We start from the raw sequence: 26,236 nt of genomic DNA, 5'->3' as shown, positions 1-26,236 counted from the left end.
GGAAAGCTATGACAAACGTAGACAGTGTATTAAAAAGCAAAGCATCACGGTGCAGACAAAGGTCCGTATAGTCAAAGCCATAGTTTTCCCAGTAGCCATGTGCGGATGTGAGAGTTGGACCACAAAGAAGGCTGAGTGCTGAAAAATGGATGCTTTCAAATTATGATGCTGGAGAAGACTCTTGAGAGTCCCTTGGACTGCAAGGAGATCAAACCAGTCAATCCTAAAGGAAGTTAATCCTGAATACTCATAAAGAAGGACTGATGCTGAAGCTGAAACTCTAATGCTTTGGCCACCTGGTGGGAAGAGCTGACTCACTGGAAAAGACTAATGCTGGGAAAGATTGAAGGCAAAAGAAGTGGGCAGTGGAGGATGAGATGGTTAGATAGCATCACTGACTCAATAGACATAAATCTGAGCAAACTCCAGGAGATAGTGAAGGACAGGGATCCTTGGGACATGACTTAGCAACCGAACAACAACAAAACAACAGACAATAACAAATGTTGGCGAAGATGCAGAGCAACTGAAACCCTCCTCCACTGCTGGCAGGAAAGCAAATAGCACATCGCTATGGAGGACCACATGCTTTTTATTTTTTTTAATAATGTTACACGCATGTGATTCAGCAATCCCATCCTGCTTACTTATCCAAGTGAAACAAAACTAGATTCACAGAGAAACTTATACGCACATGTTACAGCCATATTATTAATGTGTTTGTTAATCACTCAGTCATGTCTGACTCTTTGCGACCCTATGCACTGTAGCCTGCCAGGCTCCTATGTCCATGGAATTCTCCAGGTAAGAATACTGGAGTGGGTTGCCATTCCTTCTCTAGGGGATCTTCTGAACTCAGGGATGAAACCTGGGTCTCCTGCATTGCAGGTAGATTCTTTACTGTCTGAGCCACCAGGCAAGCCTTACTTTCTTTATAAGTGCCCCCAGCTGGAAACCACCCAAATGCAACCCCATGTGGAGAATGGTTAACCACAAGAGTATATCCATACATAGAACACTATCCAGCAATATTGATATACTCAACAGCAAGAATGACTCTTAAACCCATATGTTAAGTGAAAGCAGCCAGACCCAAAAGGCTACATATTGTCTGATTCTATTTATAGAACATTCTAGGAAAAGCAAACACTCTAGGAATGGAGGACAGATCAATGGTTGCCAGGAGTCAGGGGTGGAGTTAGAGAATCTGTAAACATACAGCCCAGGAGAGTTTTTAGTTGGGGAGGCAAAGCTTGTTTCTGGATGGTGGTGGTTACATATCTCTATGCATTTGTGAAAACTCATGCAGCTGTACACCAAAAAGAGTGCCTTTTAAAATTTGAAAAAAAATTTTAATTGTTCCTAAGTGAAGTAAGCCAGGCACAGAAAGACCAGTATCATATATCACTTTTGTGTGAAATCTAAAAATGATACAAATGAACTTACATACAATGCAGAAATAAACTCACAGACGTAACAAAGGGATGGTCAGCAAACAGGCAAGTTAGGAGTTTGGGATTAACATTAACACACTACTGTATATAAAATAGATAATTAACGAGGACATGCTATACAGCACAGGGAACTCTTAGTATCTTGTAATAATCTCCAAGGGAAAAAAAAATCCCCCCCAAATATATATGTGTAACTGAATCACTTTACTATACACCTGAAATTAACACAACATTGTAAATCAACCATATTTCAATAACGAAGAGAAATTAACCATAAATTTAAAAATATATATACATATATATTCTTCCAACCCCGAAAAAAAATGTTTAAAGATGTGAGGAATGACAAAGGAAACCAATTATATGGAAATAAAGGTGTAAATTTTCCCCCTAATCTAAATTTCCAGACCCTCTGAATTCTATCCATCGACTCCCAGGAGACTCCAGGTTAAGAATCCCAGAGTGCAGACCAACACGCTCAGGGATGTTACCAGAACAGTCCCTATGGCCAAAACTGTTTGGAAATGCGTGCTTCGTCGCTTCAGTCATGTCCGACTCTTTGCGACCCCATGGCTGTAGTCCGTCGGGCTCCTCTGTCCATGGGAATCCTACAGGCAAGAATACTGGAGTGGGTTGCCATGCCCTCCTCAAGGGGACCTTCCCGACGCAGGGATCGAATTCACATGTCTTATGTCTCCTGCATTGGCAGGCAGCCTCTTCAGTGCTGGAGCCACCTGGGAAACCTGCTGGTGTCCTCACACCTCCTGAAGTGGTACCTGCTGCACCTACAGCTCTCAGCGCACCTGACCACACCTGGCAGAGACGCATGGGGAGGGGATGCAGTCACCAGAGAACCCTTTGGAAATGCCATGCCGGATCAGCACTCTTGGGCGCAGTGCCCATGGTTGCTTGCTCTTGCGGTCCCCAGCACCTGGCCCAGGTATAGACTTGATAAACACCTATATTTGTTAAACAAGGGAAATATCCATCTTTGTTGATTTCTTTACAAAAATAAATTTTACCTATTTACCATACAACTCATACTTCTGAGTAATTTACTTAAAATACCTTGTTGTTTTAACACTAAGTATTTATATAATGATTTTAACATGAATCATGATTAATAACTGTATTATTAGGGCTTCCATGGTAGCTCAGCTGGTAAAGAATTCATCTGCAATGCAGGAGACCCCAGTTCGATTCCTTGGGAAGATCTCTTGGAGAAGGGATAGGCTACCTACTCCAGTATTCTTGGGCTTCCCTGGTGACTCAGATGGTAAAGAATCTGCCTGCAATGTGGAAGACCTGGGTTTGATCCCTGGGCTGGGAAGATACCTTGGAGAAGGAAATGACCACCCATTCCAGCATTCTTGCCTGGAGAATCCCCATGGATAGAGGTGCCTGGTGGGTTACAGTCCATGGGGTTGCAAAGAATCAGATGCAATTAAGCATAGCACAGCATCTTATGGCTTTAATACTAAGGATTTATATAATAATTTTAACACGAATCAAGATTGATAACTTTATTATTTACATGACATATACCATGGAAGTAATTAACCTGAAAAATTACAGTTGACAGAATCTAATTACATAAATCACCATGAATGCAAAGCACCTTCTAATTTTTATTTTACAGTGCATATTCAACTCCTTCCTCCCGAATACAATGGCTTACAGTTGTAACTTGAAATGTATACCAATCCAAGGTTTAATTTTGCTTTTAAGATTAAGTAGCACATGTGTTTGAAACAGCAAACAATGCCATTGGGCTTACAATTAATGAGGTTTTGACAACTGCAAACAAATTGAATGCATAAATCTATTCAAAGCAATCTCTGTATTTAACAGGCATGTCACTGTGTGTGACTATACAGTTAATTTTCGTTCTTCACTGTGAAAGCTGATTTACAGTGACATTGACCTCATGCGAAGAGTTGACTCATTGGAAAAGACCCTGATGCTGGGAGAGATTGGGGGCAGGAGGAGAAGGGGATGACAGAGGATGAGATGGCTGGATGGCATCACAGACTCGATGGACATGAGTTTGAGTAAACTCCGGGAGTTGGTGATGGACAGGGAGGCCTGGCGTGCTGCGATTCATGGGGTCGCAGAGAGTCGGACACGACTGAGCGACTGAACTGAACTGAACTGACCTCTAATACTGCCCTCAGCATTTGGTTCACTTATGAAAGTTAGACTGGACAAAGAACATTATGAAATCAAATGCCACGATTTCTTTCTTTCTAACTTTTTTGGCCATGCCACATGGCATGCGGATCTTAATTCCCTGACCAGGAACAGAATCCGGCCCCCTGCTCTGGAAGCAGGAAGTCTTAACCACTGGACCAGCAGGGAAGTCCCATGATTTTTTTTTTTCCTGTGACTTCAGTACAGCCCTTATCTACCAAACACTGTGCTTTCCAAAATGTTATTTCAGAGATGGATACACGTTTCCAGTCCACACCTCTGAGTCTGTACTCAGAGTAAGATGTTTCCTATTTACTCAGACTGTAGACAGACTCAGCATAAACATGCGTGTGGAGCTAACCCAGCACACAAATCTGTCACACCCCCAGAACAATCGGTTCTAGGTACACAGAGAAAAACCAGTAAAGGCATGAAACAGGGGAATGGATTGGCACTGAAACGCTTCCGAAAGAAGGCCCCATGGAATCAATACGAACCGATGAGAATATGTGCATTTCAAAACGGTTAAAGAATTGCTGTATCTGCACTAAGGTTTCACCTATTTCCTTCCCACTCAGAAGTTCCAGGCTCTAAGGAAACAAAATGGCCTTGTCAATACCAAACACGATTTACTGAAAGGGAAAGAAGGCCAGGAAGCGGGCGCACAGATGAGAACTGGATAAACAAAACTGGAGCAGCTGAGAGGCCACTTTCTCTGTGAAATGAAAGGAATTTTAAAGTTTGTTCAGATGGCTGTGTGAGAATGGCTAAAATGAGTGAAGAACAGCAAAAAATTTTCTTTTGAAATTCTGCTCTAAGTATAAACCTGAAGGCTACCACTAACGTAATTTGCGAATCTTGGACGGAGGAAGCAATTCAGGGTTATTGTATTAGGAAGTCAATATTCCCTCTAATAGTTTTTGCACAGTACATTAATTTTCTTGGCCAAAAAAAATGATGGTGCTTTTTCTTATACCAAAATATATACAAAAGTATGGGGAAATCCATTTAAATAACAATAGCAAAATAATAATCATAATAAATTACACACTAAAAGGCACCCAGATTAATGGAAATTGCTATTCGCTCTTAAAAGTAATCACTTCCCGGGTGGCACTAGTGGTAAAGAACCTGCCTACCAATGCAGGAAATGTAAGACACACAGGTTCGACCCCTGGGTCCAGAAGATCCCCTGGAGAAGGAAACGGTAATCCACTCCAGGATTCTTGCCTGGCGGGCTACAGTCCACAGCATCGCACAGAGTCGGACACGACTGAAGTGACTTAGCACACACTTAAACATAAAATTAAATCAGGAAAGTAATTCACTCTATGTCCCACCACAGAATCAGAATCATGTGTATTCTGACATACAGACTAAAATAACCCACTGAAAAATGTTATTTACTGTACGTTCTTTATCCACATCTTTTATCCAAAGGGGTGGCCGTCTCAGGATGTTCATCTGGAATTACAGGAGGCTCAACACAAGCTCCCTAGGTTCCCAGGCGCGTCTCCTCCAAGCTGTTCTGCTCATCACAACCCCTCCTGCCTGTGTGTCGACAGGCCCTGCTCGGAAAGCCGACAGACCTGGGACGGAAGCCCAGCTCTGCCACCTTCTAGGGGACAGGGCCCCGAACGACTCATGTCCTTTGTCCAAGGCTTAGTTTTGCTAACCATAAGATGGGCTGACATCTTACGCACATTCAACTTAAGAGAATTCAGCGACACGAAGTGAATCCACTCCATCCTCCTGTGCCTTCTTAGAGGGGGCATCTTGCCACAAGGAGTATGATTCCAGGGTCTAATGTTTTGTTGTTCTTTAAAAAAAAAAAAAACATTATTTTAAAAGGGAATCTATGCTTTAATAACAATCTCTGAAAACAGAAGTCAGTGCCTCCTCGAGTGTTCACTAATGACACTGATGGGTTCCAACTCCGCAGGAAAAAAGGGGCTGAATCAGTCTTCAGTTCAGTTCAGTCACTCAGTCGTTTCGGACTCTCTGCGACCCCATGAATTGCAGCACACCAGGCCTCCCTGTCCATCACCAACTCCCGGAGTTCACTCAGACTCACGTCCATCGAGTCAGTGATGCCATCCAACCATCTCATCCTCTGTCGTCCCCTTCTCCTCCTGCCCCCAACCCCTCCCAGCATCAGAGTCTTTTCCAATGAGTCAACTCTTCGCATGAGGTGGCCAAAGTACTGCAGTTTCAGCTTTAGCATCATTACTGATGTAGTAACACACGTGTCACTTCCCTACAGGTGTGAGAGACCCCCCTGGGGTGGAGGTCGCCCCAGCTTTCCTGTTCCCCTTACTCTGTGCGGATGGAGACAAGAGCGGATGGACACATGTGGCACGCGGGTGGACACATGTGGCACGCGGGGGCACCTGAATGGCAGCTGTCTGTCTCCAGCGTCTCTCCTCGTCTCTCCGTCTCCAGCGTCTCTCTCCGTCTCCAGCGTCTCTCCCCGTCTCCAGCGTCTCTCTCCGTCTCCAGCGTCTCTCTCCGTCTCCAGCGTCTCTCCCCGTCTCCAGCGTCTCTCCCCGTCTCCAGCGTCTCTCCCGTCTCCAGCGTCTCCCCCCGTCTCCAGCGTCTCTCACGTCTCCAGCGTATCCCCCCAGTCTCCAGCGTATCCCCCCAGTCTCCAGCGTCTCTCCCCGTCTCCCGCGTCTCCAGCGTCTCTCCCGTCTCCAGCGTCTCTCCCGTCTCCAGCGTCTCCCCCATCTCCAGCGTCTCCCCCGTCTCCAGCGTCTCCCCCCCTCCGTCGTCTCCCCCCCCCCGTCTCCAGCGTCTCTCCCGTCTCCAGCGTCTCCCCCGTCTCCAGCGTCTCCCCCCGTCTCCAGTGTCTCCCCCCGCCCCGCCCCCCGTCACCACTGTCTCTCCCGTCTCCAGCGTCTCTCCCCGTCTCCAGCGTCTCTCCCCGTCTCCAGCGTCTCCCCCCGTCTCCAGTGTCTCCCCCCGTCTCCAGCGTCTCTCACGTCTCCAGCGTATCCCCCCAGTCTCCAGCGTATCCCCCCCGTCTCCAGCGTCTCTCCCGGTCTCCAGCGTCTCCCCCGTCTCCAGCGTCTCTCCCGTCTCCAGCGTCTCCCCCCGTCTCCAGTGTCTCCCCCCCGCCCCGCCCCCCGTCACCACTGTCTCTCCCGTCTCCAGCGTCTCTCCCCGTCTCCAGCGTCTCCCCCGTCTCCAGCGTCTCCCCCCCTCCGTCGTCTCCCCCCCCCCCCGTCTCCAGCGTCTCTCCCGTCTCCAGCGTCTCTCCCGTCTCCAGCGTCTCCCCCATCTCCAGCGTCTCTCCCCGTCTCCAGCGTCTCCCCCGTCTCCAGCGTCTCCCCCGTCTCCAGCGTCTCCCCCCGTCTCCAGTGTCTCCCCCCCCCCCGTCTCCAGCGTCTCTCCCGTCTCCAGCGTCTCTCCCGTCTCCAGCGTCTCCCCCCGTCTCCAGTGTCTCCCCCCGCCCCGCCCCCCGTCACCGCTGTCTCTCCCGTCTCCAGTGTCTCTCCCATCTCCAGTGTCTCTCCCTTTTCTCTGCATCTCTCGTCTCTCTAGTAGCTTCCGACACTAGCTTCCTGACTGCCTCCCACCCCGTTCCTCATCCGATGGCTCTCCTTGCTCCTGTTCCACCCGGATTCCTCTGCATACACGGAACCTGTCACGGTCCCCGCAGAGCTGTGCGCATGTCTCTGCCCTGCTCTCCACACCCCTCCTGTCCAGGCTCCTGCACCCAGTTAACCAGGAAACCTGAATCCAGCTCTTGGAAATGGAATCAAATTTTCCTGCTATGATGTGGAAGCCTCCCACAGAAGGGGGAAAAAAAAAAAACCACTAACATTAAAGGTGAATTTTCCAAATCTAATTTCCCAGGCGGAACAACTAAAAATGCTTGCTTCTTCCCTTGTTCACCACTAAACATGCTCATGTTACAACAGCCTCGTGGGCAAGGACAAAATAAAAACAAGCTCTTTAAAAATTTTAATAGCCTATGCTTCCTTCCAGAAGACAATCAATTACAGTAGAGAAGGAAAAATGAAGAAAACAAACAAACAAACCCTCAGTGCTCTTTTCTTCCGCACAGCATGAGACACTGCTAACAGTTACACATAAAGCTGTCATGGTCCCTCACTATGAGCAAAAGAGGAAACCTGAGCGGATCCTCTGCCTTGAGAAGACACAATATGCAGAGTCTTGACCTTAAAAAAATCATTACGAAGTGATTATTTGTTCCCTAAAAGGATTAGCTGCTTTACAAAAGGATTATCTACAGACTTCTAGAAGGTGTTAAGCTTAGCCAGTGTATATAAACCACGATGCAAATTAACATAACTTTTCAGGAATATATTAATATGTAATACAGGGTGTACTTGGAGACAAAAATAACCCTTGGCTCAGTGCAAACCTTGCAGCATGAACGCCAGTGTTTGGGGATGCCCTCGGAGCCTCAACGCTCCTCCTGCTTTTCAGCATCCCTCTTAGGTGCACCATCGGCGGTTCAAAGCGCTCCACCTCCCAGCGCAGGATCCCACCAACACCCCGCCCTCCAAGCACCTGCAGCCCAGTTCCATCAACCCTACCAGGACTGACTCCTCAAGGTGAGCCATGGATCCAGGGAAGTCCCGAAACCACGGGCAGAGGGCGCAGCTGCAAGAGTCCAGTAGCAGCAAGGCCCAGCAGCCCCACAGGCCACATCTTCTCTGAAAGCTTCCGGTGGCCCCGCCTTGACTGCAGTTCAGACTGTGAGCCTGGGCCCTGCCCCTTTTCTGAAACTTTATCCAGCCTTCCCAGTGATTCCAAGGACCACTCTGTAACCTTCTGCCAGTTCCTTTTCTCAATTCTGTGTGGTTACAACTAAAAGCCACAACTAACACACCCAGGATAGTAAAAGTATAAAGGTTCCTCACCAACACCTTCCTCATTGGAAGGACTGATACTAAAGCTGAAGCTCCAATCCTTTGGCTACCTGAAGCAAAGAGCCAACTCATTGGGAAAGACCCTGATGATGGGAAAGACTGAAGGCAGGAGGAGAAGGGGATGACAGAGGATGAGATGGTTGGATGGCATCACTGACTCAATGGACACGAGTTTGAGCAAACTCAGGTAGATAGTGAAGGGCAGGGAAGCCTGGTGTGCTTTGGCCCATGGGGGTCACAAACAGTTGGACACGACTTCATGATTGAAAACAAGAACCAATACCTACTCTTTGGAAAGGGCTGGTCATTCTTCTCTGCATAAGTGGGGCTAACCTGTATGACCAATGGAATACTGCAGGAAAGACCCTGTGATTTCTGAGGCTAGGTCTTGTTTCAACTTCTGCCTCACTTTTTCTGGGACCACTGTCTCTGGGGAAACCAGCTGCCCCTTATGTGGATGCTCAAGTGGTCCTTTGTATGTCTCCACATGGGAAGGAACTGTGGCCTCCAACCCACAGCCAACATCAGCTTGCCAGCCATGGAAGTGGGTCTTCCAGCCAAGCCTCAGATATGCTAGCTTCAGATAGGTGTGTACGTTCAGTTGCTCAGTCGTTTCCGACTCTCTGTGACCCTATGGACTGTAGCCTACCAGGCTCCTCTGTCCGTGGGACTTTCCCATCAAGAACACTGGAGTGAGTTTCCATTTCTTCCTCCAGGGGATCTTTTTGACCCAGGGATCGAACCCGTGTTTCCTGCATTGCAGGCAGATTCTTTACTGCTGAGCCACTGGAGAAGCCCCTCAGACAGGTGAGAGGAGACAAAATCGCCAACTCTGTTCCGGAGCTTGGAAAACTGAAGTCTATGCCAAAGGCTGCATTTGGCACAGACCTTGTTTCACAGAACCACATCTTCAGTGCCCAGGAGTGTGCACTGCAAAGTAGCCCAGGGACTCCTCTGAAGGCCTCTGCTTAAAACAGCAAGGGTACTGAGGGCGGAGGTTTTCTGGCTTTGCTCATTCATTAGAGCAGCTACTTTCTAGCAAGCTCAGCTACAGTTGTACCAATGCTCCATTACTTCTAGATGTAAAAATGATACACTGTCAATAGTTTTTAGGGAAGATGAAAGCACCAAGATGAGTGGGTCAGAGCCAACATTTCCATGTTCTGTAACCAAATGGGACCCTATTGAACATCTCACCCACACTGTCCTGGTTAATCTTGCAGTTTTTATTGCTTAGGTCATGAAATAGCCCTTGAACACAGAAAGGGAAGTTGGACAGAGGGGACAGAGGGGAACAGGCCGGCTGTAGGCTGACGGTGAAATCCTACTGACAATAGTTGTTTAGCCACTCAGTCCTGTCCAACTGTTTGCAACCCCATGGACTGTATCTGGCCAGGATCCTCTGCCTATGGGATTTCCCAGGCAAGAATATTGGAGCGGGTTGCCAAATTCTTCTCCAGGAGATCTTCCCGACCTAGGGATCAAACCCACATCTCTTGCATTGGCAGGCAGATTCTTTACCACTGAGCCACCAAAAACTATACATGTGCCAAATCACACATCTCAAAAACACCTTGTCCCCCTTCCCTTGTCCCCCTTCCCTTGTCCTTCCTGATGAAGAACCAGGTCTGTGACCCTATAAAAGTTAGTCACACAGTCACGTCTAACCATGTACTATAGCCCGCCAGGCTCCTCTGTCCATGGAATTCTCCAGGCAAGAATACTGGAGGGGATTGCCATTTCCTTCTCCAGTGACCCTATCACTCAGCGCCATTTCCAGCCCAAACTCTTTCTTGATAAAAACGCTTAGGAGTTCTTTCCCACATGTTCCTTTGATTTGTTCAGACACACAGTTTCCCAGAGACATGGCCCGCCTCACACCATGGTTAATTGTATTTTTTATGCATCTTGACACAGTATTTAAATCTCCACCCAAAGGCTCCTTGTACTTGTCATGGATATTTTCCAGCTTAAGCCTCCTGCAGGCAAACATTCCCCTCCAGCCAGACCAGACAGCCCCGCGTTTACACAGACTTTATCCGGATCTGTGCTGCTCGATTAAGGGGCTAAGCATCTACCGACCAGAAATCAGGCTGGGTGGGGTGAGGGCAAAGGAGCGGGCACCCCACCTGAAGGTCAGCTCCAATCCCAGGTTCATCCAGACTCTGCCAGAGGCAACAGGAAGTGAAATATATGTTGTTTGAATTTTGCATTAAAGAAAGACCGTGACTCCAACACTAGGGTATCTCGATAGAATTTTTCCCAACGTGGAAACTCTCCATGGAGCCATTAGGACTAATTCAAAATGATTCTCCAGTCAGGAGCAATTGGGCAAATCGTTCTGGTATTCGGTTCTCCCGGGCTTGTAGCCCTCGGCCCTGGGTATCTGTGGTCCTGTGGGCAGGGTCTCTCCCACGGCCCCTGGGTGGGGGGTGGCCCGTTCCCGGAAGTCCGTCTCCCTGGCCTCCTCACATGATGAGGCAATCGGGTCTTTTTTATTTTTTGGAGACTGGACAACAGCAGGCAGGGAACAATGGGCATTTCTTGGACCAGCTTGGCTGTTACTCATTTCAAAGGAATGGCATACCAGCGGTGAAGTGCCAGCTCCCAGGGCCGCCAGCCCGGGCAGGCGTGCAGCAGGCAGGAAAGCTGCCCAAGGCACGAGGCCACAGCCCTGCCGCCCGTGGGCCCTCACTCCACAGCGTGAGTGTCCCCGATGCAGTAGGGCGAGCTCAGGAGGGCTTGGGTTCTGGGAAAAAGAAGCCCCAGGGGTGGAAGTGAGGATAGGGAAACGTGAGAGCCCAATGGGGAGGAGGGGGCAAGGCTACTGGGTGGCCCTGCCACTCTCCCCATCTGGCCGTAAGAGTCCAGCCTCCTTCAGACGTTAAGGTTAGGAACAGAGTCCTAGGAATCTGGGTTCACTGCCAGAGAGATGGGCTCTTGAAAGAGAGCCTGGCAGAACTGCAGTTCTGTGGGGTGAGGGGGAGGGACAGTCACTCAGCCATGAACACTCAGTGGAGATGGGGTCCCCTGTGAACACACGCTGCTCCGGATCGACGGGAAGGGAGGCAGGCGTGGGAGGCCCTCTTGGTCCCGCAGGGGTGACGCCAGGACCCTGGGGTGGCCCCCTGGCCACACATGGCCTCCTGAACGAGGCTGAGCTGTGTGCCACTGGCCTCTGAGGGGAGTCCTGGGGGCAGATGGACAGACAGACAGACAGACACAGGAGCCCGGGCCCCAGGTAAAGGCTGCAAGGGCAGGATCAGTGCATTCTATTCAGCATTGTAGCCCCAGACCCAGTAGGTCTCTCCCATTCACGTTTACTGAGTGGATGAGTGGATGGATGTATGTACATGACTATGAGTCTCCTGGGGCTCACAGCGGCAGGGAGGAACACCCTTCCCCACCCCAACCATCACCACCACCATCACCACTGCTATACACCCTTATCACCACCACAATCACCAACATCACCACCACAATCACCCTCATCACCACCACAATCACCCTCATCACCACCACAATCACCCACATCACCACCACAATCACCATCATCACCACCACGATCACCAACATCACCACCACGATCACCCTCACCACCACCACGATCACCCTCATCACCACCACGATCACCCTCATCACCACCACAATCACCATCATCACCACCACGATCACCCTCATCACCACCATCATCACCATCATCACCACCACCGTCACCCTCATCACCACCACGATCACCCTCATCACCATCACCACCATCACCCTCACACTGCCAGGAACCAATCCTCCAATGCTTACTTGGCTTAGTCCTCCTCGTTCTGAAACTGTCATCTTTTAAGAAGAAACACTTGAAACTGGCCCCCAGTGAGTCCCCAACACCTCGTCATGGGTCAGTCTGTCCAAGAGCTCTCATTTAGGATGGAAGTGGCTGGAGCAGGACTGAAAGAGGAGCAGAACGCAAACAAAGGAGATTCCCAAAGTTTCCAGCCACCCTCAGGGCAGCACTCAGGACTGGTGCCCTCCCCATGATGGTTCCATTTTGGTCCTGCGAGCCACGGGTACCAGGTAACACCTCAACCCCACTGTCAGCCCTGAAAGGCACTGGTGCTTCTTCTCCACCTGCCTGGGCAGCCACGGTGCCACCCACTGCCCTCTGCCACCACGGAAAGTCCTGACCTCATTCCTGGGCCCCTGAAAAAGCCCCTGACTTTTTCTACCGGGCTACAGGTTGGGATTCCCTGGGGAGCTTTGTAAGAAATGCAGCTCCTGACCTCACGATATGCAGGGGGCTCTGGGACCTGCCCTGTGACTCAGAGGCATGGCCTCACTAGAAAAGACCACCCAGAGACTCTCCCGCCCCCTGCCCACCCCTCATCAACCGCCCCCAGAACACATTCATCATCAGCGCTTCCCTTCCTCAGAACTCTTCTTTGCCTCCCCCAGCCCAAGATGGAGCCCAAGTCCACCCACTAATTCTAAGACCATTCCTGGGTAGGTCCTAGGGATCCTCCCCTCCTCTCCCTGCATGGTCCACCCTCTTCCCTTCCCCTGAAGGCCCCAGCTGCTCCCCCCGAAGGGTACAGTGGTTTGAGAGGAGCTACTCCACCCCCGACCCCTGGCAGGATGCAGGGCCCCAGCCTGGACAATCAGAATAGGGCAAACCCTGCCCCCCAAAGTGCAAGCTTTGAGGGTAGCGAGTGACCAAGGCCTGGTGCATCAGAGCCAAGGAGACTCACTCTGGAGTCCACGGCCTCACCTGCTCGGGCAGGGGGTGGGGCTCTCTCCTGTGGGGATGATGGATACGAGGCTGCTGGAGACACAGGAGGAAGAGCCTGTCCCAAGAATGAGGAAGCGCTGGGACCTTGACGGCGACGCTGAACCACTGGATGCCGCGCTTTCCCAACCTTCAGTTACGTAAGTCGTGAGGCCCCTCGTGAGATGAACTGTGTTCCCGTCTCTGACACCCCAAGATCCCTGATCACACGGAGCCTGCCTCTCCTAGCCTGCGGGGCGACCTCACACCTTTCTCAGCACTAGGGCCCCCGGAAGTCCGGGCGGAGGGTGGGGCTGGGTGGAAGAAAGGTGGAGCAGCACCCTGAGGTGCAGACTCTCTAGCAGACCCTCCCACAGGCGGCCCTGGAGGCCACAGCCACATCGGCCACGGAAGTTGTTTCCTCTGCCCCACCACCAGGACCCCCCTCCTGGAGAGGGTGGTGACCGCAGGGCGGTGGCACACCCACCAGCATCCTGGGGACAGGCACCCTGGCTGGGGGCGGGGAGCGCAGCGGACCCTCAACCAAACTCAGAGTGGAGGCTGCAAGGGGCTCATGGCAGAAGGCACAGCCTGCTCAGGCTCCGGGGGCCACGCCTTTCCAGGGAGACCAAGGGACTCGTCTCACGGGAGCCTAACCAATGGCCCGTATCAGAGGCGACAGGGGTTGAGCCCAGGTGACCAGACGCCAGTCACTCCACAGGTCTCCACGCACACTGCTGCCATCGATTAGGCAACAGTGACGCGCGCACAGCCAAGCCATCCCCACTCTGTCGTTCAGGCCATCAGCTCAGAAGTCACCCCGGGAAGCACGGCCACACTCCCCACCTAGGGGGCCTGGAAACAGAGAGCACATGGAGCCTGGCTGCGCCAGTCTCCAGAATACCGGTCACGAAAGAAAGTGCCATCTCTGTACAGCACTTACAGATCATTGCCGTACTGAAACAAACAAACAAACAAAAAACAAAAAAAAAGAAGAAAAGCCTTTATGCAGAACAGTAACTAGGATTGATGTCATTGATTTCTGCCCGGCACTGCCCATTCATTCAGGATGTGCATTTTAATACAACATATAATAAGTCTTCTGCTAAACAAAAGCCTGCCAGGCACAAGAAGAACATGTGTGACTGACCGCCTTCTGAAATACCGCCTGGCTGCAGCTGGCCAGGCAGAAGCCACACCCAGAGGGCTGGGCCGGCGAGACGTAGGCCAGGCGGACAGCAGAGGCAGGCCTGGGCGTGAGGCAGGAGTCGCCCCCCTCCAGGCTCCGCTGGGCAGGAACGTTCGACTCCTGGCGAAACAGACAGATAGGCTGGGCTTTCAGGTGAAGGAAGTAGATGAGGGGCTTCCATTTCCTGAGACCCCAAAGCATGACCAGGGGGTCAGATACGGGAGGGAGGCGAAGGGGTCAGCCTACCCCTTCTCTCATGAGAACATGAGAAGGAGGCTCGGTCCGAGTTGGGACATGGTCCCGGGAATGGGCATCGTGACCCCGGCAAGTCTTAGGATGCTCAAAGCGGGGCAGGCATCGCCCTCGGGCTCTAAACGGGGGGATCATGTGGGTCCCCAACCACCTCAGATAAAGCCTAAAACAAAAAGGGCAGAATTGGCGTTGTCTTTTAGTTACTTCTTTATGGAGTTTTTTTTCCCATGATGATTTATCACAGGCTACTGAATACAGTTCTCTGTGCTGTACGGCAGGACTCTGCTGATTGTCCATCCTATAAATAATACTTGGCGTCTGCGAACCCCAAACTCCTACTCCGTCTCTCCCTCAACCCCCTTCTCCCTGAGAAAGCGCCAGGCTGTTCTCTCTGTCTGCCAGTCACTTTCTGTCTCATGGATCAGTGCACTTGTGGCACAGTTTAGAGTCCACATCAGACAGAGCCCAGGTGCTGGTAAGGGGATGGAGAAGGCCCAGCTCTTCCGTCTGTTTGGTTCCAGCCTCCTCACCCCTGGGCTCCAGGTCCCCTGAGTCACCTGCCGTTCCCCAGAGAGGTCATGCCACTTCTCACCGCTGGGCAAGCACAAGGAAGTCCCTCTGTATGGAATGTTCTAGGCCTGTTGGCTGCCAAGCAAACATTCTTGAAAATGATGCCTGCTCGTTGGCGAAGCTCTTCCAGGCCCCACTTCACAAGCCCTTCGCAGCAACTGTGCTCCACCTCTGGGCCATGCTTACATTATATACGCCCTGGAAACGATCAAGTTTGCCCTCCTATGGGTGGAGGGCAGGGGACTCCAACCTCCAGGATCTAATGCCTGATGATGTGAGGTGGAGCTGATGCAATAATTACAGAAATAAAGTGTGCAGTAAATGTAAGGCCCTTGAATCATCCCCAAACCATTCCCCACTTCCCACTTACAGAAAAGCTGTCTTCCAGGAAACCTGGTCCCAAAAAGGTTGGGGACCACTGGACGCCAGGGCACCTGCAGGACAGGTGTCGTGACTGCGTTGTAATGCCAGTGTTAAGCCCAATTTGAGTATACCACAGATACTCAATAGATGTTTACATCTCCATTTGTCCCTTCCATCCCACCTTACAGACTACTTTCCAATACTACCCACATTTGATGAAAACCAAGAAAGATCCTTTGAAAGAATATTGTTGGCTGGCTAAGAATAGGCCTAGCTTGGCACAATTCTGTGCAAAATTATTAAATTTCTGGCTCTTGCATCTTTATATTATGCTAAGCCAAAATCAGGACTTTGCTCCAAGGAATTTAAATGAGCAGAATGATACCATCTCCAATACATGACTGAGCTTTAGCTGATGGTCGCAACACGGCTGAAAAGTAATTTATTGAATTACTGATGCACTTAATAAAGTGCTGCCAAAAGCTCAGAAGGAGAGGGTGCTGAGCCAACTGCACTTGAACTTGAAGGACAGGGTGACTGTTTCAAAGCATTTTTATGTCCAGGACTTAAATGTTTGGCTGTTTATAAAACTAAGGCCACTTTCAGAGCCAGAAAAACCACCTATTGAAGAAAAGTGTCCATCACAAGGAATCATTTTATTAGTAACCAGGCAGGTTTTGAGACGACTTAAAATAACATGGTTGGAAAGGAGAGTTTCTTTTGATTAGCCAACATCTTAACGCAACTAAGATGGGTTTATTTGCACATGGTTAAGAAGTTAAAATATTTAATCTCCTTGGAAGAGCACTTAAGTGTCTAAGTAAGTAAGTGTTAGTCGCTCAGTCATGCCTGACTCTTTGCGATCCCATGGACTGTAGCCCATCAGGCTCCTCTGACACTGAGATTTTCCAGGCAAGGATACTGGAGTGGGTTGCCATTTCCTTCTCCAGGGGATCTTCCTATCCCAGGGATTGAACCCAGGTCTCCTGCACTGCAGGCAGATTCTTTACCTACTGCGCTACAAGGGAAGCCCAGCAAGTGCCCTAAGGCAACAGCTTTGGAGCCCAAACTGAGTTCCTGCAAACCCTTGAATGTCATAAAAGGACACACATATTGTGGCTTCTGGTTAATTCACACTGATTCCCAACGCCTGTCCCCCTGGAATTGTGAGAGTTTCTCCTTCTGTGATTCAGTGAGCTTGGTCTAACTGGTAGCGCCGTGCTTAAAAGGAGTGACAGGTCACGCTTTTGCTCTCTGAAACCATCTGAGACTACACCCTGGAATTTAATTCCTGCCTACAGGTACCTAGATCCAGGCCTCCCATTCTGGATTGAAAGGGAGTTTGGAGGCCTCCTTAGATGACGACTGGAAGATAAAAGCTCAGTATCGGAGTCTCTCTGTCTCTCTGCTTTGTACCAAGTGCATTAGTATGAAATGGCTACGAGCAGCCCAGCCCTGGGAAAACTGTAAGAAAAACTGACCCTGGTATCCTCAGAGCCCCTCCTGAGCCATATGTCAAACGACAAAAGAAAAGCTTTATTCCATGACAAGCATCCAGACAGACTGGTGAGTGAGGTAGGGCAGAGCGGGGGAGGGTGGCCTATGACATCAAGTCACGGAAATGGGTGCCCCACTTCAAGACCAGCCTTTGGAACGGGAGCAGAAAGCAAGGCCGGAGCTCCCACAGTTTAACGGGGAGCCTGCTGGGCCAGGAGCCTGCACCCACCAGACTCTGCGCCCCCCAACTCCCAGGGCCCTCGTGCACGTTGGCCAAACAGTCAGGGCCAAGTCTGCTGGAAGCCAACTGAACTCGGCCGAGCCGACCCGTGGGAGCCCCAGCCCAGGGACACTGCCTGAAAACACCAAGTCCCTTTGGGGCAAGGGACAAAATTAAAAGGCTGAGTCCAAAGGTCACTCAGAACAACACATTGTAACCAAGTAGCTAGGCGACAGGGACATTCACAAATCCCTGCCTAGGAGAAAAATGGAACTCGTTGGCTCTCAAGTACAAATATCAGTGACTAATGTTTGGTTGGAAATGACCAAATAGATCTCAGGACATTAATAACCAAAAATGACGCCTGCATCTTAGACAGTGGACGTGGCGAGACTTGCTTTGAGGACACAGCAGATGCATCCGAACAGAGATCAGAGCTCAGGTCACCTTGAGCCTGGACACGAGGCGGTGCCGTGACCCCCTGGAAGGCTCCCGCAGGTGACAGCAATCCATCCACATGACAGCCCTGTCGGGGACGTGTGATCGCGCCCATTGCAAACAGGGAGGATCACACTGGGAGGTGTGTTAAGTCACTCGCCCCTAAATGCAGTGCCCGGAGCCCCAGCCTTGACCCTGTCCCTCTGGTCCAGTCTGTGCTCTGAGCCCTGGGCTGGGCGCCTCCCAGGGACGAGCGGAGCCCGGGGCTTAGATGCACTGCTGGTTCTCAGACGGAGTGAAATGACTGCAAGCAGGGAAGAGACCTCAGCACGAAGCCTCCTCCCCTGGTGCACTCTGGGGTCTGTCCACTTCCCTCAGAAGCTGGGCTATTCTGGGAGCTCCAGATACCTGGCTAGCATCCTTCATCCCTTGGGAGGATGATGCAGCCACGCACCTGCCGGAGGAGGGTGGCTGACGCTCAACACTCATTCCAGCACATCACACTTACTGCTGCTGGAGCCCAGCCCCAGGGTCCAGACTAGCTTTCCTATCAATTCCTCATTCCCCACCCAATAAACATAACAGCAAATGCTTGCCCAAATCGCTTCTGGTTTTTAGCACATGAAAAGTGAAAGTGAAAGCGTTAGTTGCTCAGTCATGTCCAACTCTTTGCATGACCCCACAGACTGCAGCCTGCCAGGCTCCTCTGTCCATGGAATTCTCTAACCAAGGATAATTTTTCCCCTTCTGTCCCCAAATGGAGTTTATATTTGTTCCAGGGAAAAAGAAAACGCTGGTCCCTTTTTTGGTTATCTCATCCAGGTTACACCCACTGGCTACACAAACACGTCACTGACTGGGGGATTTGTGCAGAAGCTAATGCCTACAGTCAATGATGCGCTAATTGGGGTCCTTGATTATACTTGAAACATATTTAAAACACACATTGAAAAAATATATTTATTTGGTTCTTATTTTCTGGAGATCAATATAAAAGGATATGCTGCTTTTCTGAAAGATAATGTTGAAAAAAAAACTTTTTTTTCATAAGCTTCGACAACTCCTTTGAAGTGTCTGAGGAGTTGAAAGAAAGACATCAGGCTCGCATTTCTGGCTCTGAGCTGGGAGCTGTGTGAGTTCAAAGAGGCTGCGAACCACATCAAAACTCCTGGGTTTGAACACCTGGGTGGGGCAGCCCTTGATGGACGAGGTGTAGGGAACAGCAGCCAGACGGAGAGAAGCAAAGAAAGCCAGCATGGTAATCCCCAAACGAGGGCTCTCTTAGCCCAAACCCAGCAGACGCTGCCCCCCACAACTGTGAATCTGCATCTGTGAAATTCACCGAAACCCCTCCACCTCTGGTACAGCTGATCTAAAACCCCATCCATCTAGAAGGTCATCCAGCACTCTGCTATCGGAGAAAAATGTAAGTGACATGAAAAAGTGAGAAGTTAACTCTCCAGAGAAGCCTGCTGGTGTGTCTGGGGTCAGCAGGTAAAATTAGCAGCACACTAAATGTGCCTATGAGCCTAATCGTCCCCTGGGTAGGCCTGGCACCCAGAGCAGACAGAGACGCGGCCCCTGTGATGACCCAGCAATGGGAGGCAGCCCAGCTGTGGATGGGGTTGGGGGCTTGGGGGGCACTGCACCACCTGGACCGAGTGAACAGTGTGAAATCGGTCAGCACCCCGGGGTTAGGAGGGGCTCAGAGATGGCCCAGTGCCACGCGTCTCTCTCCGGAGAAAAGAAGTGTGAAGTTCTGAGGGTTTGGGGGGAAGTCCGTGGCTTCACAGCCTTTACTTCCTAGAATAAAGAAGTCCTTCTCTTGACCCTGGGGCCACCCTAGTTCTAGATCACACTGCTTCTTGACCCCGGTTCAGCTGGCTTGCATCTTGCACACAGCCTGGTTTAATCCAGCCCGTGGACGCAGGCTAATGTGCATAAATGACTGCATCTCCGCCTCCCAGACCACTCTAACACTCAAGAGTCAATGGTGTGTGTTAAAGAATGGATTGGTTCAAGGTGCACAGTTCACGTTATGAGATTAGAATACTAAATCACACAGATCTTACATCCTTCTTCAAATTATCACTAAAAAAAATAAAGTTAACTGGCATATCTCACTGCATTGACTTGAACGAGCACTTTGGATGGCATACAAAAGGCATGTTATGTATCCGTCAGAGTGGATTCTGCAAACACTAATGACCTTAGGCAGAGGGGTTAGGAAGGCTTTGTGGAGACCCGGGCTATTTGAAGCGGGCCTTGACGTATGGGTAGGAGTCCCAAAGATGGAGATAAGGGGGAAGGAGAATCAGATTAGGAGGCTGAGCAGGCTCTACCCTCAAGGATCTAGAAAGCCTGGGGGTGCCTTCAGGGAGCATGGACCCATGGGTTCACTAGAAGGCAGGATGCCAAGGCAAGGAGTGAAGGTGAACTTGGAACACACAGTTCTTCCCAGTGATCATCAAATATTAAGAAGGCCAGTCTTTATCTTAATGGATATATGTGTTCCTGTTTTGACAGCAGAACCTCTATAAGGGTAACTCAAACATTATAAATGGAAAAGACGTGTCAAATGAAGGAAGGAAAGGGACTTCCATGGTGTCCCCACTGCTCTGCAACTTGCCTCCTGGGGAGGTCATCTGAGGTCGCTTTGGTCCAAGTCAGACAGTCATTTTAGCAAGTACGTTCAGCATCTCTAGAAGCACTGGCTGTTTGGTCCCTAGGCAGGCGTCTCTTCTCTCTCCATCAATGTTAAAAAAAAAAAAAGGTGGCTGCCTATCAGCCACAAAGACATCCCCTAAAAACACACAAACGCCTCTACATCCTCAGACCAGTTCCTAAAATGTTTCCATTCATCCACTGATGAGTTACCAGAGCCTCCTGTCAGATGCCTGGCTGGGTGCTGAGAACACAGCATTTTCCTTGGGGGAATAACAATCCAGCCCATCTTTCCACAGCAGGATGGAGGCTGGTGTGATTAGAAGGATAAAAGAAACATTAGGCAGTGTTGGGCTGGGTGGGAGGTCACAGGTGTGATTTGACAAGTGTTGAGTTGGGGGCATCTGCCATCCCAGAAGAAATGTCAAGTGGGCGCCTAAGCCTGGGACTTGCAGAGGACGGGTCTAGGATAGGACACGCTTCTGACCTGGAAGGGGGGAGTTTTGTTAAAAGCGGGCAGCTTGGCCTGGAGTGATGCTGCAGGAGAGAGAAGCGCGGCGTAGAGAAGACCCGTATCCACGTTTCAGCTCCACCACCAACCATCAACCGCGGCCAACTCCTCACACATCTGCCTTCAACATGCCCCCTCTGATGGACCCTGGGCCCCCACCCCATGGCCACTGCAGCCCCTCTCCGGGTGGACGATTTGCACACACACACACACACCCCGGATGGACAGGAGGGGTAAAGCATGAGGCCACGGAGCTCCAGAAGGCGTCCACTGGCTTCCTTGGGGCACCGGCCGGGTCCTCTCGGGGCTGGGGGAGGTCCCTCCATAAAGCTGAGAAGTGGCCCTGGCGCAGGGCTGTGGACCTGCCAGCAGCTTCACACCCTCTGCGCCTCCACAAGAGGCCTCCCAGTGACAGTCACGGGACCTCCTCATTCAGTGCCCACCACCCACGTGGCTGGGGGCGCTGAGCGGCTACGGTTTTACATCTAAAACCATCTGGATTCAGCCAACAACCCGGCCTTCTACAGGAACAAATCTAGATCTTAGCTCTTGCTGACATGCGGAAAGTTTCCGGGGTGGGGTGGGGGGACGTGGTTGGTTCACAAGCATTGCTGACACCAATGAACAAAGGCCAGAGGTCACGGTCAGAGGCAGCGCCACATCTGGGAAGGGCCTGTCCCATGTCACCACCTGGCCTGTTGCTCCCAGAAGCCTTCAAGCCTATCCTCAGAAAGCCTGGACTCCCAATGCTCTTTGCACACAGAGGGCTGCCCCAAGCCATAAAGGCTGAGTGACCGCAGCAGTCAGGACACCCACGCCCTCCCCTTTGCACCCTCCTTTGGCTGAGAGCTCTTGTTCTGCAAAGGCTCAGCCCTCCCTTCACCCCCCGCCACCCCACCCCACCCACAGTTGAAATAGGCATAGGTCTTTATTTTGCAGAATCAGGATTTCACTGACCTTTGAGACACAAAGACCTCCAGGCACCCCAGGTCAAGGGACACCCAGGGTCAGGAGCTGGCTGGACAGGGGCATAGGGAACTTCTGAAACACCTGACCAGCCTTTGCTGGTTGTCATCCCGCCCCACCACCTTTCGCTCTAGAGCACAATTGAGCCACAATCCTCTTTCCTGGAGTTTCCCGGGTGGGAACTCTGGTACAGTGGTCCTCATCTGAGATGATGGCATAATTCTGCAAGTATAATTGTTTCACCTTTCTTGAAAGGCTTGCCGAGCCAGGAAGGAATTTAGGTCAAGTTCAGCGTGATCACTCTGGGTTTGGCTCTGCTTCTCCATCCGAGGGGCTGTCCAGCCCTTCCCAGATGGTCCCGGGGAGCTGGCAGGCTTGGCTTTGTGCTGCGCTCGGGCCCAGGCGCTCTGACAGGTCACCCCGCGGACACCGTGGGCCAGCCTGGGCCAGAGGGGAGTGCCCACTTGCCCCAGAGCTCCCTGCCGCATCTCTGAAGCCCCACAGCGGCACCCCACTCCCCTGCCCTCCCTGGGAAGGCCAGGGGCGCCCGGACAGCAGCCCATGCCGCTCGCGGAGTTGCTGCAACTCGGAGTCACTTTCTCCGAAGGCTCGGGTCTGACCCCTGGGTGCTGCAGCCCCCAACACACGCGCCGGCACCCCCTCTGGGTCTCGCCTGCCTTCACACACATCGCCCTGTCGCCATCGCCACCCGCAGGCACACTCACTCTGCTGGTCCGTTTACCAAGAGGGAGCCCGAGAGAGCTGCCTACCTGGTCGCCAAGTTGGGCTGGGGGGGGTACCCCCCCCCGGGGGGGCCCGATGGCCGGGGTCGCGCGCTCCCCCAGACGCCGGCACCGGGCGCGCTCCCGGGCCGGCAGAGACCCGGTCGGGGACCCGGCACCCGGGCGCGGCCCCTCCTTCCCGCGGCGTCGGCCGAGGCGGTGTGTCCCCGGCCTGCTCGGACCGCCCCGGGCGCACGGCCACCCGCAGGGGTTCGCGGGGGCCCCGGTCCGCGCACTCTCGCGCGCGCACTCACCTCCTGGGAGCCGGGGCGCTCGCGCCGATCCCGCCGCCGCCGCCGCCGCGGCGACTCCGCATCTCCCGGGGCGCCCGCCCGCCGCCCTCCGGGGCGCCCCGCCGTCCCCGCCGGGCGCGCAGGAGGCTCGTGGGGACGCGCGGAGGCCGCGGGGTCCTGGCGCCGCCTGCGCCGCCGCCGCCGAGCAGGAAATTTGTGGGGCCGGGTCCCCGCCGCCGCCGCCGCCGCCTCCGCGCCGCTGGCTCGGGCTCCGCGGCGGGGGCGGGGGCCGGCGCAGCGAGGAGCGGAGGCGACGCCTGGTGCCCGGCGCGGGGAGCGCACCCGGCCCGCCCCGCAGGGACCGACCGGCCGCCCCGGACCTTGACCCACGCGGCCGCCCCACGCGCGGGGACCCTGGCCGCGCGGCCCCACTGCCCAGACCCGGGCGAACTGTCGGTATCAGGGTGTGACCCTCTTGCAAGCGGGAAAGTCCCTTCCTTCTCAGCCTTGGTCCTGGACACCAGGGACTGGAGTGGCTGGACACCCGCTCTGGGTCATGCCCTTGGTTCAGGAGGGCTGAGGGCAGGCGCCCAGAACCTAGGAGAGCCCAGAAATCTCTTGAGCTGCTGTCTCCCACCCTGCAAAGAGGGAGTAAGGGTAGCGCTGGGTGGATGTTGTACAGACTCAATTTGCCTGCAATGCAGGAGACACGGGTTCGATCCCTGGATGGGGACAATCTCCTTCCGGGGGCATGACAACCCACTCCAGTATTCTTGGCTGGACAAGAATGGACAGAGGAGCTTGGCAGGCTACAGTCCATGGGGTCGCACAGAGTCGAACAGGACTTAGCAGGCAGGCATGCATTTGTCATTAAGGCAGTAACCTGCAGGCACAGGAAGAGAGGGGACTACCAGGAAGGGTCTGAACCAGGTGTTCTCAGGGACTGCTTTCCAGAAGACTTCCTGAAAGCTCCTTGGAGAAGTTTCAGAGTGAAGGAAATCCCACGGGGAAGGGCAGAAAGGACACCTGTTGTGTCAGCTTGGTTTGAGCCTTGGTGCTGTGCCCTCCAGGTTAGTCCCAGGCTCCCGCCCTCACGTGGGAGATGCATCCTCCTTGCAGGGACCTCACTCTGGAGGGCTTGTGAATGCTGGGACCAATGGTGAGAAGGTGACACTTAGGGTATGGCACCCTGCCTGCATCAGTAGCCAGCAGACACCTCCTGGGACCCCTGGCACCTGTTCTGGACAGAGCTGTGGACTCCAAAGGCTGGGGAGGGTGGCCACCTATTGGCTGGGACCATTTGCAATGCTATATATCCCTTCCACATGGCGTAAAGAGAGGTGAAAGAGTGCAGAATTTGAACTCGGCGCTTTGCCCATGCTGTCCCTGGGAATCTTGTCTGGTGCCAGGGCTTTAAATACCATCTGCATGGAGGGAGCTCCAAAACAGCACAGCCTGTGTGGCCCTCTCCTCCACGCTCTGGCCTCCTGGCTGTCTGCCAGGCAGACCCAGCCCTTGCTCTGACTCTGTTTCTCCGCAGGCTTCCTGTCTCCACCTCACATCCCGCCTCTAATGCAGCCGTACGTCCAGGTCCTGTCTTGCTCCTTGGTGCCTCTTGACTATGTCCCCTCCTCTCTGCTCCACCACCTTCATCTGATGAGTGCAGGGTCCCCCAACTCCAGACTCATTCTTTTTTTAGGCAGTCCATTCTAAGCACACCATCCAGGGAGACCCCCTACAAATGAAACCAGGTCCTGCCAGTTTTCGGCTTAAAAGCTTCCATTTGGAATAAAAGCCATATTGCTGGGAGGCTCTGCCTGACGTCTCAGCAGCTCCCGGGCCCTGGGTTCCAGCCCCCCAGAACCCTCTCTCAGGGTCAGAGTCCAGCTCTTCCCCATCTGGGACTCCCCGCCTTGGTACCTGGCCTGCACCTTCCTCCTGACCGCCTCTGGGAAATGACCCTGCACAGCTCCCTTCTGCTCTGCATGTGAATACACACACAAGGTGTATCCCCTTGTTGGGACTACACTGATTCCCTTGTTGGGCATCAGTCTTTCCTCCCTCCCCCTCCTCGGGGCTGTGAGCTCTGAGACAGTCTGCGCGGTGCCTGTCTCCATCACCTCTCCATCTCTAGCTCCTGACATAACACCATAGCTGGGAGGCGCCCAATAAAAGCCTGTGGACTGACGGAGGCAGAAGGGCCCCAGCTGCAGCGCCAGGCAGCCCAGTCACCCTGGAGCCCAGCAGGGCGGTCGGCTGCCTCCAGAGCATGCCCTGGGGGGAACAGCCCAGGTCAGGCAGGGCCAGGTAGGCCGGTGACTCCGCCCAGCAGTCAATTCCCAGCCTCTGTGGCCTCCGGAGCCAGACTTCCGCACAGGAGGAGATCGTTTCAAACCCTGATGAGCACAGTTTTGCTTGTTAACACTGCAGGGCTGCAGAGGCGGAGACTGTGATGCAAGACGAGAGGACAAGTTGCCTTTGTCAGACATCTGCTGCTGGAAAGTCCACAGCCGGGGGAACACGGCGCAGGGCAGATGGCCCCACTCTCCCGGTAATGTCCTCTCTGCAGGACCCCAGGGATGCTTCCTGGAATTAAGCAATCTCCCTCAACCTCTGAAGTCTAAAGACATTCATCGCTGTCACACAAGAGCGTGTTGTCAGAGGCATGGATCCAGGGTCACGTTGATTTCCCTTTGGAAGCCCTTTGACCCTCCATATCCATCTTCCTTCCGCCCCTCCTGACATCAGAGTCAGCTCCCTTATTCCCGAGGCTCTGAGGGCCACCCCCAGCCTCTTGCCATCCTGAACACCTATGCACTCTCATCTTTTTGACCCCAGAACACGGCCCTTCTTACCAACCCAGCTTCCTCTTTAACCCCCAATGCACTTCCTGTTTAAACTGTCTTCCGCCCCACACAGGCTCTCCTCCTGCCTGTCTCCCCGCCTCCTCCTCTTCCCCAAGCCCTGCAGCCCCTTTCCTTTAAAACACTGCTGGAGGCAGTCTTCCTGTGACTGGTGAGGCGAACTGCGGTTGTGTGTCTCCCATTTTACTGGAGGACGGGGCTTCTGGATTTCTCTGCAGCAACCCAGGTAATGCTCATCACGCTTTAAGGGCTCAACAGATGCCAATTAACATTAAGATGTTGAGGCCAGAAATGGTCTCTAGAAGAAGCAAAAAAGGGCAAACTTGGGTCTGTAGAGAGAAATGAGCTTGCGTTTAAACATCAACCAGAAACATGAACATAAAATCACT

General features: G+C 52.5%; 1 protein-coding gene across 2 annotated transcripts in view; it reads right to left on the bottom strand.

Moving 5' to 3' along the window:
* The window catches only part of PTPRE (protein tyrosine phosphatase receptor type E), a 179,250-nt gene extending 156,007 nt beyond the window's left edge, over positions 1-23,243 (bottom strand). Inside the window, exon 1 of one of the 2 annotated variants that reach the window (XM_086377859.1) lies at positions 23,005-23,243. Coding sequence is in view for 1 of the 2 variants with exons in the window: in XM_086377854.1 (XP_086233980.1) it covers positions 23,005-23,066 (62 nt within the window). In the remaining variant the exon portion in view is untranslated. The remainder of the gene's footprint in view (positions 1-23,004) is intronic. The other variant, XM_086377854.1, reaches the window with a different exon arrangement.
* Positions 23,244-26,236: the final 2,993 nt, after the last annotated feature.

Source organism: Bos grunniens, chromosome 26, assembly GCF_055505025.1.
Source record: "Bos grunniens cultivar Pamir isolate PY7600 chromosome 26, Bosgru_T2T1.0, whole genome shotgun sequence".
NCBI classification, from domain to species: domain Eukaryota; kingdom Metazoa; phylum Chordata; class Mammalia; order Artiodactyla; family Bovidae; genus Bos; species Bos grunniens.
This window is presented reverse-complemented; position numbering and strand designations above follow the sequence as displayed.